The following is a 13,752-nucleotide window of genomic DNA, read 5'->3' as shown; positions in this document are numbered from 1 at the left end:
GTTTTAGGGGAGGCACTCTGCATCCCACAAGAGGATGACGATGACCCTTGTTCTGGCTTCTTTTAAGGAACAAAAGGAAACCCTAGAGAGCGCTGGGGGCATCCTTCTCCATGCCCAGCCTCGGCGTGCCCACCTCGTGTCTTCCCCTCTGTCTCTTGCCCTTTTGTTTCCGTCTTTGCATTCCGTGCCCACAGGGACCAATGTCTTTAACCATTTTTGCAGCCACGTAAACACCCAGGAGCTCTTTGAGAGCCGAGAGAGAGCCTGCTGCCTGGGGATGCCACTTGGACTCAAGCTGCGTCGTCCCCCAACCCCCAACCCCTGTTCTCTCCTCGCCCAGCACACGGGGCACCGCGGGCCTTGAGCTGTTAGCGTCGTCTGTCTCTCCTTCATTGTAGACTCCAGGAGGAGCTCACTGTCCTCACCAGGAACACTTACTCCCGTGTAACTGTGTCTCTGTTGTCTGTTTTAAATTCAGTGCCCGGCCTCCCCTCCGTCCGCCGCGCAGCAGTTCAGGCCTGGCTGGAGTCGGTCTCCGGAGGTAGTCTGGTGATGTTTGTTCTCTGCCCACTCACCGTAACCCTCTCTCGGCAGCCCTGCTGGTACCTTAACACGGGACTCCAGTCCTGCCGCTGGTGCATGCGCGGCAGAGGGTGGGGGCACATGCATGCCTCACTCAGGCCGCCCGCCCTTGCATGGACCAGACACACACCCCACGCCCTCCTGGGAAGACCCAAGGGGAGAGAGCAGGAGTGCAGGCGGCAGGGAAGACAGACACCAGTGTTAGTAGAGATCGGCGAAGGCTGAAGCCGAAGGACCGTGTGTAGCACTCAGGTTTCACGTCTGTGAAAGTGAGGGCTGGGCGGAGGCTGGAGGAACCACGAACAGGAGCATCGTGGCAGGAGGCAGTCAGTACTGGTGGGGGGATTCAGCTGGAGGCGCGGGACAGGCCGGGTCTGCAGGCTGAGGTGCGGGGCTCTCTGAGCACTTGGGCCACAAGGGAGCCACAAGGCTTCACTTGTCCTCAGTGAACTGCTCTGGGGGCGTTTCTCAGCCAGGGGCTCTGGTATCCAGGAAGGTCATGGCACTCCATCGTCTGAAGGTCCTGGCCTCAGCTGTGAAGTGCAGAAGGACCAGGGCACCGCTGTTGGGTGGGCAGGACAGGAGCTCTAGCCTGCCCCACCAGCCTCTCTCACCAGCCGCCCGGTGTCCTCAGCTCATGTGTCAGGAGGCACGAAGCCGTAGGGAGGGCTGCTGGTCCCCCCCCAGTTAGTTTTGTCCCCAGGATGGTTGGACAAGTCTGAGGTGTCGGGACGTCCCAGCAGCAGCGGATTAGACCAGAGCCAAGTGTGTCGGCGACGCCCGCTTCCGCGTGTGGCTGCTTCTATCCCGCTCCGTCCTGCCCTGGACTAACCCTCAGTTTCTCCCTCAGAATGTCTCTCTTTCAGCGCTGCTGCGGCCACATTGAAGCTCTCGCTGTGTTTTGATACATGTGATACTCCTTCCTTTCAGGGTACCACTGAGGACTGTAGATGACTCCCCATCCCGCGTCTAGGGCACAGGCGTGTGTCTGAGTAGGAGAAGCCTGGGGGCTGTGGGGCCAGGACTGGGATGGGCAGCTCTAGTGCACTGTGCCCGGAACCCCGGCTGGCTAGGGTCCGCGTCACGCTTGCTTCCAGCAAACATGTGAACTTAACCTCTTGATGCCCGGCCGCTCACAGACGGATTCGAGCACACATGTGGGCTTGGGGGCGGGGGGCGCCCTCTGTGGGGCAGGCCCAGGTTCTGTCCCCGTCAGATCCTCTCTGAAAGGGAGCCCTGCAGCGGCCAGCTCGCTGTCCCACAGGCAGCGAGGGGTGGGAGGGTTGCTTGCCTTGGGAGGCCCTCCCCTCGTGTTGGGTGAGTGCCCAGCTGCACTGTGAGCACATGGACGTCGCAGTCAGCGGGAGTAACTGAGAGGCCTTGCCAGGGTTTTCCCAGCAATGCCATCATCACAGGACAGTGTTCAGGCCCCACCAGCTCTGTGGCTGCTCAGAAGGAGCGGTGTGGGGCTCCCAGCTCCCACAGCCGTCCCCACCTCACCCACTCCAGATGGATTTTTCTAGCACTCTGTGGAGTGGGTGTATGTCATCACCTTGTTCTAATAAGCTGAGTGCATGGAAGAGGTGGTGAAAACAACTCACGGCTGAATGAAGTGTTTAAAACACCAGGGCCCCCGGGTCAGGAGCTGCAGGCCCAGCTCCTAGAGGTGCCCACCTCCAGTGGCCGTCACGGCTGTCTCTTGTCCTTGGCTTCCTTTTGCTCTGACCCCATGGCTGCTCTTGGTCACTGCTGGTCACTGTACATCCTGGCCACGGGGGATGCAGCTTCCAGAGGCTGGGCTGCTGGTCCCTGCGGGTTGTGGCCCCGTGGCCTGGCCTCGGGTTTCTGCAGGGCTGGACCCTCGGGCCCAGGTACGTGCAGGTCAAAGGGTAGCCACTCTCCTGAAAGGAGACCCTGAAAAGAGCCTCCAGGCACCTCGGCAAGAGGGAAGTAGGTCCTGGCAGTGTAGGCACTCCCAGCCTGGCATCCCGGGCGGCTTCCCGCTGGCCATCTCTTGCTCAGCAGCTGGCCGTCTCTTGCCCAGACTCTGGTCTGAATGCTTTGTGTGCAGGGGTGGGGACCAGTGTGAGTGTGTGAGTGTGGGCTGCTTCCTTGGGAGAAATCACACTTTGTCTCATCCTGTGGCACAGAGGGGCTGGTCTTGGGTCCAGAAAGGACCTTTACCTGTCCCTCCCCACTCTCCCGTGTGCTGAAAGAGACGTGTCTGAATTCTCCCAGCGAGGCTACAGCCCTGCCCAGCCGTCAGAGCCCTGCACACAGCCCTGATCCAGGCTGAGTGGTGCAGCTGCGAACAGAACCCCCCGCTGCCTGGACTTGGTCCCCTCCCTGAGAGGCAGGGCTGGCCACAGCCCCTCATCCTGTTCCTCAAGGGTCTAGTGGTCGGCGCAGGTCCTAGCTGCCATGTGTGCTGGGCACCTGCTGACCTGGGCCTGAGAAGCAGCGTTCTCCCCCTGCCTCCCCCTATTCTTCTCAGACAGGCTCTCCCAGCAGCTGCTGGAGGAAGAGGAAAAATGGCCGGCCCAGGCCGCTCCTCCCCTCCTGCTTGGCCGAGTCATGTGCTCAGGAGGCCCAGCCCGGCTCCCGGCCTGCTCTCAGCTCCCAGCCCTCTGACTCCTGCCCCAGCCAGCCCTCTCCCTTCTCCCCGCGGTCTGCCCATGGACAGCCCCGAGAACCCAGTGCCACTGTCCATCCCCACTGCCAGTGTGTCTGTCTGTCTCTCTGTTTGTCCTTCCTTTGACGTTTCTGCCTTGCAGTCCCATTCGATGAGGATGACCTGGAGCGAGACGTGGACTCGGAACCAGCAGAGATCGAAGGGGAGGCAGCGGAGAATGGGGACGCAGGGGACACTGGTGCCGAGCTGGACGACGGTACGGGGCCGCAGAGCTCTGAGCTCGGGGAAGGCGGGACAGCACGTTAAAGTGAAAGCGAGGCGCTCGGAGGAGTGGCTCTTAGGGCTCGTGGTTCCTTCCTTGCTCTGCACTGACCTGAATGCCTGTCGTTTCACCCCCCGCCCCGGTGGACAGGGGCTGTGTTCATTCAGTTATGGGTTGAAACCAAGCAGATGTGGGACTTCCTACAGGGCCTCTAAGGCAGCCGCTGCCTCTGGAGGCTGGAACAATGAGATGATATGGGCAGTCTGGGGAGCAGGGGACCAGCGGGCAGGGCCAGGCCGGGACGGGATGCACGCTGCCACTGATGTCCTGGCAGCTGGCCTCCAAGGGGGGCGGCGCCTAGAGGGGAGCACAGCCTCACTGGAGGATTGTGCTGCTGCTTCCCTCGGCCAGATCAGCACTGGTCGGATGACGTCCCGTCCGAGGCCAACACGGAGCTGCACCTGCCGGCAGTGGGAGCAGAGCTGGAGCTGAGGGTGTCGGATGGCGAGGAGGAGCCACCGCCGGCCTCAGTAGGGCACCCAGAGAGAGGTCTGTGTGCAGCCCCTTCCCCTGGGCTCTCCATCCAGCCAGAGGGGGTGGTTTTTCGTGCAAATCCTGCCTCTTGTTTTTTCAGGTCCCTCCCGAGTCTCCAGCCCCACCCGGTCCCCTGAGGAGCCCACGGGCCTGTCCTCCCCAGCCCGCAGCCCCGGGGCACAGGTAAGGGTTGACCTCACTGCCTCCGGTGCTGACGGGGCTGTTGGAAGCAGGAGTGGCTGGGGCTCCGGCCCGGTCTGGCCCACTGTGTCCCGGTCCCACAGCAAGCTGAAACAGCAGGATTTGTGGAATCACTGGTTTGAGTAACAGACTTGTTTCTTCTCAGTGTTACTTTCAAATGACTATGCTTTTCTGAATAAAAAATACGTGTCTGGGTTACCAGGGGTGTTCATACCACACAGTGCGAGATGCTCCCTAAATACAGAGTAACACTGTTTCCCGCGGAGCACGTTTTAGGGGAGTCGTCTGCAGGGAGGCCAGAGCTGGAGGCCGGGAGCTACTTGACTTGGTCTTTGGGTCCTGAGGAGCCCGGTGACTTGGGTGATTTCCCCTGAGATGAGCCCAGGCGTGGTTGGAACGAGTGTCTGGAGGCAGAGTGTAACTGACGCTGTTTCCCACCTCACATCAGAGACCCTGGCAGGCTGGGGTGGGTCGTGGCATCCTTTGGCTGGTGTCATTTCAGGGCTCGAAGAGCAAGGTACACTTGGGATGAACCCAACCTGAAAGCTGCCTGTGTGCACTGGGTGAGGGGCTCCAGAGCTGGACAGGGCAGAAGAGGGGGCGTCCTGCTGGCCCTCGATTGTGGCCCCGAGGGTAGAGAGGCCGTTTCAGGAAGCTCAGGCCCTCGGTGGGAGAGAATGCCTGTCATAGCCTTGCCTTCTGAGTGGCTCGTGTCACCTTGCTTTCCCACAGAGCGCCCATCCCCCACTTGCCGCTGTGGCCACCGGGGTAAGGTCACCCGCCGAGAGCCCTCTGCCGGAGCCCTCGACCCCGCCAGCGGAGCCCGAAGCTCACCCTCCCATCCGATCGCAGCCTGAAGCCAGGACGCCACCCTCGCCTGCCAGCCCCCAGCGCCCATCCCCGCCCACCCAACTGCCCATCTGCTCCCAGCCTCAGCCGTCCCCTGAGGCCACCGTACCGTCCCCCACCCTGTCCCCCATCCGCTCCCAGCCCGTGCCGGCCAGAACCTCCACTCCTCTGGCCCCCCTCCCCGTGAAGAACCAAGGGGTCACGAAGGACACACTGGGCAGCTCCCTCCCTGGGGACGAGGCCCTGAAACGCAGCGACCTGGTGGCAGAGTTCTGGATGAAGAGTGCCGAGATCCGCCGCAGCCTGGGGCTCACGCCTGTGCACCGGAGCCCGGGGTCTGAGCTCGCCTTCCAGTCCCCGCCCCTGAAGGCCTGTCCAGCAGAGAAGGCCCCCCAGAGCGAGGGGCTCCGGCTCCTAAAACCCCCACCTGTCCCCAGGAAGCTGGGGCTGCCAGCAGCCGAGGGGGCCCAGCCCTGCCCACCCACCCCTGTGTCCCCGCCCGACAGGGAGCCAAAGGGCCCCCGGGAGGAGCACAGAGACCTGTCCAGCAGCTCGGGGCTGGGCCTGCAGGGCAGCTCCTCCCGCACCAGGACACCGGGCAGCCAGAGCTTCAACACCTCTGACTCCACCATGCTCACGCCTCCTTCCAGCCCGCCGCCCCCGCCGCCTGACGAGGAGCCCGCTACCCTTCACAGGAAGCCAGCCCTGGCAGGGCAGCTTGTGGCCTCAGCACCCCCACCCCCGGCTGTATGTGTGAGGCCCCCGCGGGAGCCCACCCAGCCCCCCCAGGAGGAGGCGCGGAAGTCTTTCGTGGAGAGCGTGGATGAGATTCCCTTTGCGGATGATGTGGAGGACACGTATGATGACAACACATGTGACGACCGCACGGAGGACTCGAGTCTGCAGGAGACCTTCTTCACACCCCCCTCCCACTGGCCCCACCCCAAGCAGCCCTTGGCTCCGGAGAACGGCCGGGGGCCAGAGAGTGCGGTCCCACTGCAGAAGCGGGGGCTGCCGCTGGTCTCGGCCGAGGCCAAGGAGCTGGCGGCCGAGCGCATGCGGGCCCGGGAGAAGTCGGTGCGGAGCCAGGCACTGAGGGACGCCATGGCCCGGCAGCTGAGCAGGATGAAGGAGATGGACATAGCAGCTGCAGCCCCCAGGACCCCCAGGACCCCTGCACCCCGCAGAGCCACTGCCGTGCCCCCCAAGGGCCCCGAGGAACCTGCCCCGAGGCACGAAGCCACAAGTGAGGAGCTGCTGTCCCCTCCCTCGGACTCAGGGGGCCCGGACGGCTCGGTCACCTCGTCAGAGGGCTCCAGTGGGAAGAGCAAGAAGAGGTCGTCCCTCTTCTCTCCTCGGAGAAGCAAGAAAGAGAAGAAGCCCAAAGGCGAGGGCCGGCCCCTGGAGAGGCCCAGCCCCGGCACTCTGGAGGAAGCGGCCGCCAAGCCCAGGTCTCTGTGGAAGTCTGTCTTCTCGGGGTACAGGAAGGACAAGAAGAAGAGTGATGGCCGGTCTTGCCCCAGCACCCCGTCCAGCGGGACCACAGTGGACGCCGGCAAGCCCAGGGCATCTCCCGTCTCAAGAGCAGGTTCGGCGGTGCAGCCCCACCCCCGCCCTGGGCACAGCTGGGGGTACAGGCTCTCCCGTCCCCACGGTTCCCTCCGAAGACCCCCTGCCTGTGCCGCCCTGCCTCCCCTGGGGTTTTCTAGGGAGGAGGCAGCTAAACTTAGGAGGTTCCAAAACAAGCGAATGGCTGGGCAGGGGCCGCAGGTGGATGTGCTTTCTAGGGAAGGCGCTGCAGCTGGACACAGCCTGTTGGTGCATGTGGGCTCCTGCCTGGGTGCGTGTCAGCATTCAGGCCTGTGGCTCTGGGTGCGGGGACAGAACCAAACTGGGGAGGACCACACCTTACTCCCGACCCGGGCCGCCAGGGGGTGGGCCCCCTGGTCATGATCTGCTCGGCCCCGCCCCCAGAGCTGCGGACGCGGCGCCAGCTGAGCTGCTCGGAGGACTCGGACCTCTCCAGTGACGACGTCCTCGAGCGGACCTCCCAGAAGTCCAGAAAAGAGGTGGGCGGGCCGCGGGCGTGACTCTGTCCCTTGTTCAGCCCCCACCCCCACCCCTGGACCCCAGCCAGCCCAGTGGTCACCCCCTGCACCCGCACTCACTGTGCCCGCGAGGCACACCTTTGCAGGAGCAGCTGTTGCCCTGCCAGAGCACGTCCCCCTTGCTCTTGGCGCGTAGACCCCCGAGTCCATCCAGTTCACCTGTGCCCTTCCTCCAGCCGCGTCAGTTAGTGTGGCTTCATTCAGAATAGAAGCACCTGTTTACTTCAGGCAAGACTTCCTCCAGGAGCCTCGGAAGTGGTGCTCATCCGAAGAAAGGGGCTTTTGATTCCAAACAGAAAAGTAAAAGGACCCTGGCTTTTCTTTTTCCTTATTTGTGTTTCCCCTACAAGCCAGAGGCTTGGAGAGAACATGTGACCACGTTTACCCCCAGAGTCTTAGGAAAGCAGACGTCCTTACATGGGAAACTGTAGGATGGTGGTCTCCGCAGTAAAGGCTGCCCCACGTCCTAACTGCCCAGCAGTCAGTGTGCAGCTGGCCTCCATCCCTGCCCCGTGGGGCGCGTCTCCCGTGGGGCTCCTGCAGGGATGAGGGCTGGGCGTCTCTGCACACCAGCCCAGCCAGCCACTGACCGAAGAAACCCTCTTGTCCCCTCCAGCCGAGAACTTACACGGAGGAGGAGCTGAACGCCAAGCTGACCCGGCGTGTGCAGAAGGCAGCTCGGAGGCAGGCCAAGCAGGAGGAGCTGAAACGGCTGCACCGCGCGCAGGTAAGGGCAGCAGAGCCTCCCAGCCTCCCAGCCTGCTGTCCACATCCACACAAGGGCAAGAGAGGAGGCGGGGTGGAGCCACTGTCCCCTGGACTGTGCCTCTGGCTCGATGCAGCTGCAGAAGCCTCGCCTTGGGGCAGCTGTTGGTGGAAAGGGAGACGTCCAGCTTGGAGTCTTCCAGGTTCCCAGCTCTGGAGTAACCACTACAAACCAGCCAGTCCAATCTCTGTGACCGGCTGGCCTCTGACGCAGCTGGGTTTACAGGTTGGTGCTGTCCTCAGGCCCAGGCCTTTTGATGTTTGTTTTTTCCTTTTAACAAAAAATAACTTTTTAATGTAAATTATTCCCTGGTGGCTCAGTGGTAAAGAATCTGCCTGCCCATGCACGAGACGCGAGTTCGATTCCTAGGTCCGGAAGATCCCCTGGAGAAGGAAATGGCAGCCCACTCCAGAATTGCCTGGAAAATCCTATGGACAGAGGAGTCTGGCTAGTACAGTTCATAGGGTCACAAAGATTCAGACACGACTTAGCAACTAAATAACAGCAGACTGTGGCTTCCAGGTGCAAGGTCCTCCCAGGGGTCCATTATCCTTCAGAAACCTTGTTCCTTTCAGAGTGTGGCTGGTCCAGCCACGTGGTTGCTGGTGTTTTTTCTTTAATTGAAGTATGCTTGTGTGCTAAGTTGCTTCAGTCTTGTCTCACTCTTTTTGACCCTATGGCCTATACCCCAGCAGATTCTTCTGTCCATGGGATTCTCCAGGCAAGAGTACTGGAGTGGATTGCCATTCCCTCCTTCAGGGGGTCTTCCCGACCCAGGGGTCAAACCTGTGTCTCCTCACGCCTCTTGCTGGCGAGCGGGTTCTTCACCAGTAGTGCCACCTTGGCAGCCCAAGTGAAGCGTAGCTGACTTACAGTGTCGGCCAATTTCTGCTGCACAGCAAAGTGACTCAGTTATATGCACATAGACATTCTTTTTTTTTTAATCTTTTCTATGAGGGTTTATCCCAGAAGATTGGCTACAGTCCCTGTCTGTGCAGTAGGCTCTTGTTATATCCATCCTATATGTAATAGTTTGCACCTCTTACTCCAAATTCCCAGTTATTCCCTCTTTACTCCCCACCCCCTTGGCAACTGCAAGTCTGTGCTGGGTGTTTTTTAATCTTGTGGAAGCAGGGTTTCCAGACTGTTAGGAAGCCCTGCTGAAGCATTCTCAGCCTCTCTGTGTGCCCTGGACACCCACCCAGATCCCAGCGTCCTGGCTGCCTGAGGGTTCACCCACCTACTTCCTCCCCTACCCTCCCCTGCCCTCCCCCCTCACTCTCCTCCCTCCCCTCACACTGTGTCCACCCCTCGCCCTCACTGTGTGTCCTCCCCTCCCCTCCCCCTTCAGTGTCCACCCCTCCCCCTCACTGTGTGTCCTCCCCTCCCCCTCACACTGTGTGTCCCCTCCTCGCCCCTCACACTTACCGTGTGTCGCCCGCAGATCATCCAGCGGCAGCTGGAGCAGGTGGAGGAGAAGCAGCGGCAGCTGGAGGAGAGGGGGGTCGCCGTGGAGAAGGCGCTGCGCGGGGAAGCAGGTACCACTGGGCCTAGAGGACAGGGTCCTCGGGAAAGCCCCGTCCCACCCACCACGGGAGGCTAGCTCCCGCCCTACGCGCGGAGTCAGTGGGTCTCAGCAGGATTCTCTGGTCCCCTCGTCACTGGGACCTGGGGCTTCCTGTGAAGCAAAGGAGGAGAAAGGCCTATGCATCTGGGGCTGGCCCCCACCCCCCGTCTCAGGGCTCCCCCTCATCCCCCGTGTCTGCTGGTGATGCCCTGGGTCTCTCCCTCTCTCCTCCCCATCGTCTCCCCAAGAAGACAGTGGCTGGGAGCAGGGCAGGCTGTGCACAAGGGGCCATCACAGAACTGCACACGCAGCCCCCCCACCCCCCACAGGCCCTGCTGAGGGTGGCGTCACAGACGCCCCAGGGTGGACCAGGCTCTGTCCTAGAGGCGGTCACTTGGGGCAGAGCCTGAGCAGGGCAGAGCAGAGCCTGGAAGGAGGCTATGAGGGCCGTGTGCTGGGGCAGACCATGGGGCCCGTGCGGTCAAACCACTCTCCCCAGAGCCTGCAGAGAAAGCAAGGAGGCACCCAGTGCCCAGGGTGGCCTCTTGGTTCAGGACCTTGAACCCTCGGACCGGCCCCATTGCAACCCCACCCCGACTCGAGGGACTCTCCCCTGCATTCCCCAGCGTCCCCGAGGCTGGAGCCTCCACCCTTTTGTGGAGAGCACTGCAGCCAGGGTCAGAACGGGCTCATGCAGCCTGCAGTGAAGACAGGTGCTGTGGTGGTTGTGCTCCTGGGCAGGGTGGAGTGAGTCTCCAGGCAGGTGGGCTGAGGATAAACCAAAGAAGCAGCAGGAAGAGGTGGCTACCTGTACAGCCATCGCTGCCTCTGATCTTGTTGGAAGACTGACCGACGGCTGGCCTCCGAGTGAGCATCTGGTGTCAGGACGCGTCTCTGGGGTTCTGGCGGCTGGCGCTCGGTATGGAGCCAGGCAGGCACAAAGAAAGTCTCCTGTTCAGGGCCTTCCTGCACGGAATACAGCCAGCAGTCAACACAGGGTGACCTTCAGGTGACGAGGGGATGAGGCAGAAAGATGAGCTGTGACGTCTTGGTCTTGCACGATCTGGACTCTGTGCCACCAGGGTGAAAACTGGACCCTGTGTCCAGGAGTGGGGGCTCAGGTGCACAGGCAGTGCCCCCAATGCTGCATGCCCTGACCCAGCCTCCTCAGTCAAGCCTTGACCGCCTGGAGGGAGCTGTCCTGTACCTGGTATGAATGGGCACCCGCAGCCCTGCCCTTGCTGCTATCTCTGCTGGCTGAAGGTGCCAGGAGGGCCCTGGGCCCTCGGATCCCGCCTGCCATGGCGGAAAGTGGTCCCTCACAGGGACCTCGTCCTAGCATATGTTCCTCACGGCACTCATGGCCCTGCTGGCCACCCATGGTGTGTCCTTGACAGCCCCTCGGCATTTCCTTATCGGGCTGCTGCCTGCCAAGGAGCCAGAGGAAAGGGCCCACGGAGACTGGTCTGGGATTTTGCTGAAATTCCTCTTTCTAGTTGTTTAGATAATTACCTCTTTGCAAACATGTACAACCAGAGTTTAATCTCTGTCAGTGGTTTTCAAGCTGTTTTATCAGCAGCAGAACCCCTTTTTACATGATAAATTATGGTTTCAAGTTTAAAGTGAAAAAGAAAAAAAGTTACTCTTAAATGTGAATGAACACAGGTGGAAAATGTAGGTTGTGGTAGAGATCCACAAGGCTAAGAACCTCAGTGTCCAGTCCAGCCCTGGTTGCAGGGTGGGCACCCTGGTGTGCAGAGGTGGTGATTGTAAGTGAAGCAGGTCATGTACAGCCATGGGAATTCAGCATGTGCACAGTGAGAACGGTCTAGGGGTCTGAAGCTTAAAGTCGGAGCTGCTATCGCAGCAGAATCGCTGTGGATCCAACTGCAGTTTAGATTCCTGGTGAAGAACGGACCTCAGATATATGCTCCCAAACGCGCGGTGAGCCAAGAGCCAGCTGTACAGTGTGTGGAGTCACCCGGAGGGCCGGCCTGTGCCTGCAGGGTCAGCCTGCGCCTGGAGGGTCACACTGCGCCCGGAGGGTCGGCCTGCGCCTGGAGGGTCACCCTGCGCCAGGAGGGTCAGCTTGCGCCAGGAGGGTCAGCCTGCGCCTGGAGGGTCACTCTGCGCCAGGAGGGTCAGCCTGCGCCTGGAGGGTCACTCTGCGCCAGGAGGGTCAGCCTGCGCCAGGAGGGTCAGCCTGTGCCTGGAGTGTCAGCCTGCACCAGGAGGGTCAGCCTGCGCCTGGAGGGTCACTCTGCGCCAGGAGGGTCAGCCTGCACCTGGAGGGTCAGCCTGCGCCTGGAGGGTCACCCTGTGCCTGGAGGGTCAGCCTGCGCCTGGAGGGTCACCCTGCGCCTGGAGGATCACCCTGCGCCTGAAGGATCACCCTGTGCCTGGAGGGTCAGCCTACACCTGGAGGGTCAGCCTGCGCCAGGAGGGTCAGCCTGCGCCTGGAGGGTTACTCTGCGCCAGGAGGGTCAGCCTGCGCCTGGATGGTCACCCTGCGCCTGGAGGGTCAGTCCGTGCCTGGAGGGTCAGCTGGTAGGATGCTTTGAGAGGTGGGTTCCCTGAGTGAGACTGCTCACAGGCTAGGACTTAAGTCAATGAATGAAGTGTCCTGACAGGCTGGACGGACACTCACACCCACAGGGCAGAGGAAGCCTGGTGGTCCTGGGGCCACATAGAAACAAGCTGACCTGACAGCACAGGTCAACGTGGTGATGGGCTTCCATGGGTCACAAGCTGGTGGATCACAGATTCGAACGTGGTGTGTCCTATTGAAATTTATTGCTGAATTAGAAGTAGTTGTGAGTCAGGTATTGGGAGAGCCCAGAACACCACCTGTAGAGCTCGGGCATTCCAGAGAGCAGGGTGAAAACCAGAGTTCTGATCCAGAGTCCACTAAGCAAGACTTTCCAGCACTTTTGTGCAAATGTGCATCTCCGGTTCATATACAGGCAGTGGTCCCTCTGTTGGGAAATTCCCACAATGGACACAGGAACTCGGAGCTTTGCTTTCTTCATTTCAAGCACCTCACTTCCTGGGTTGTGTTCCCACCTGGCGATATCACCTTCTCTTGGGCTTCGTGTCTCTTTCCTCTTGCTGGTGTGCTTGCTGGTGGCCGAGCCCTTGAGGAGGCCTTGTGGGCTGAGCAGCACTGGTCAGCTCCTTTCCTGAACCGGCCATTTGGTCTCAGTCCATGGGTTCTCTGAGGTGCCACTGGTGGCCGAGCTGCCCTCCAGAGAAGGCTCACGTGCATCTAGACGGCAGGTCTGGGGTCAGAGCCTCAGAGAAGACCGAGATTCCTGAGGTGTGTGGTCTGGAGCAGCTGGGAAGCCCTCTTTGTTTTCGGAACCTACTGGGACAGCCTCGTTCAGCGTTGTGGTGTCTGTGTCCCCCAGGGGGAGCCCTCGTGTGGAACTGGAGGCTGCTGGGTTGTGAGATGAGGAGGAAAGGGTGGTGAGCTGCAGCTGACTGCGCTTGCATTTGTCACGGTCCTGGGGTCACCCTCACCGCGCTGTGACGGACAGGAGTGCTGGTGGGCAGCTGTGGAGCGAGGTGCCACTGTTTTCTGCTCTCTGGGGACCTGGTGACCTTGAGGGCCACAGGGCCTCCTTCACTCAGACCCGTTTAGCAGATGTGGTTCTGCTCCACTTGGGGTAAGTGTGGACAGGCGAGCTGAGGGCTAACATATCCTCTTTAGGCATTCGCATCTGGCCTTCAGCCTTAGTCTGGGGCGTCTGATATGCGAAACTAGGGAAGTTCATAGCCTTTGACCTGCCCCTCACATTTTCTAAGTCTGAATTAGATGAGGTTGAATCCCAGCAGGATCTCCAGCAGAGCCAAGGCCCTGTCCCAGCTGCTGGTTGGCTACACGCTGCCCCCTTCCGTCCCCCAACCCCCCACCACCACCTTGGTTTTCGGGACCACCCCTGGCACCAGGAGGCCTGTGGCTGAAGCATGTTTGTGGGGGTGCCTGGGGGAAACGCATGCTTTCTGCTGCCTCCCTGGGTGTTTCTTATGCTTCATGCCCTTGACTGCCAGGGACTGGGGGGCCAGAGGGTTACCTGATCCAATAACGCTTCCCCGATTCCTTGTTGTAGACTATTGGGGAGAGTCTTATTACACTGACCTCATCGACTTGCATCTGGGTGGTATGTATGCAGACCTGTTACAGAACTAACCCTGCTGACTCCCCCACCCCCCGCCCCCCGCTCACAAACAGCAAGAAGTCAGCCTGATAAC

The 13,752-nt window shown here is 60.9% G+C and overlaps 1 protein-coding gene across 14 annotated transcripts in view; it reads left to right on the top strand.

Moving 5' to 3' along the window:
• MICAL3 (microtubule associated monooxygenase, calponin and LIM domain containing 3) overlaps window positions 1-13,752 on the top strand; it is a 157,006-nt gene that overhangs the window by 131,190 nt on the left and 12,064 nt on the right. For 11 of the 14 annotated variants that reach the window (XM_059887146.1, XM_059887147.1, XM_059887148.1 and 8 more), the window contains 7 exons: window positions 3,357-3,470; window positions 3,888-4,025; window positions 4,111-4,193; window positions 4,944-6,648; window positions 7,035-7,129; window positions 7,785-7,895; window positions 9,379-9,472. In XM_059887146.1, the coding sequence (XP_059743129.1) occupies window positions 3,357-3,470; window positions 3,888-4,025; window positions 4,111-4,193; window positions 4,944-6,648; window positions 7,035-7,129; window positions 7,785-7,895; window positions 9,379-9,472 (2,340 nt within the window). Of the gene's footprint in view, window positions 1-478; window positions 542-3,356; window positions 3,471-3,887; window positions 4,026-4,110; window positions 4,194-4,943; window positions 6,649-7,034; window positions 7,130-7,784; window positions 7,896-9,378; window positions 9,473-13,610; window positions 13,662-13,752 lie in introns of all 14 variants that reach the window. The other 3 variants (XM_059887154.1, XM_059887151.1, XM_024992776.2) reach the window with 2 other exon arrangements.

The sequence above is a fragment of the Bos taurus genome, chromosome 5 (assembly GCF_002263795.3).
Source record: "Bos taurus isolate L1 Dominette 01449 registration number 42190680 breed Hereford chromosome 5, ARS-UCD2.0, whole genome shotgun sequence".
Lineage (NCBI taxonomy): Eukaryota > Metazoa > Chordata > Mammalia > Artiodactyla > Bovidae > Bos > Bos taurus.
Note: the sequence above shows the minus strand (reverse complement) of the source record. Positions and strands in the feature narration are given on the sequence as shown.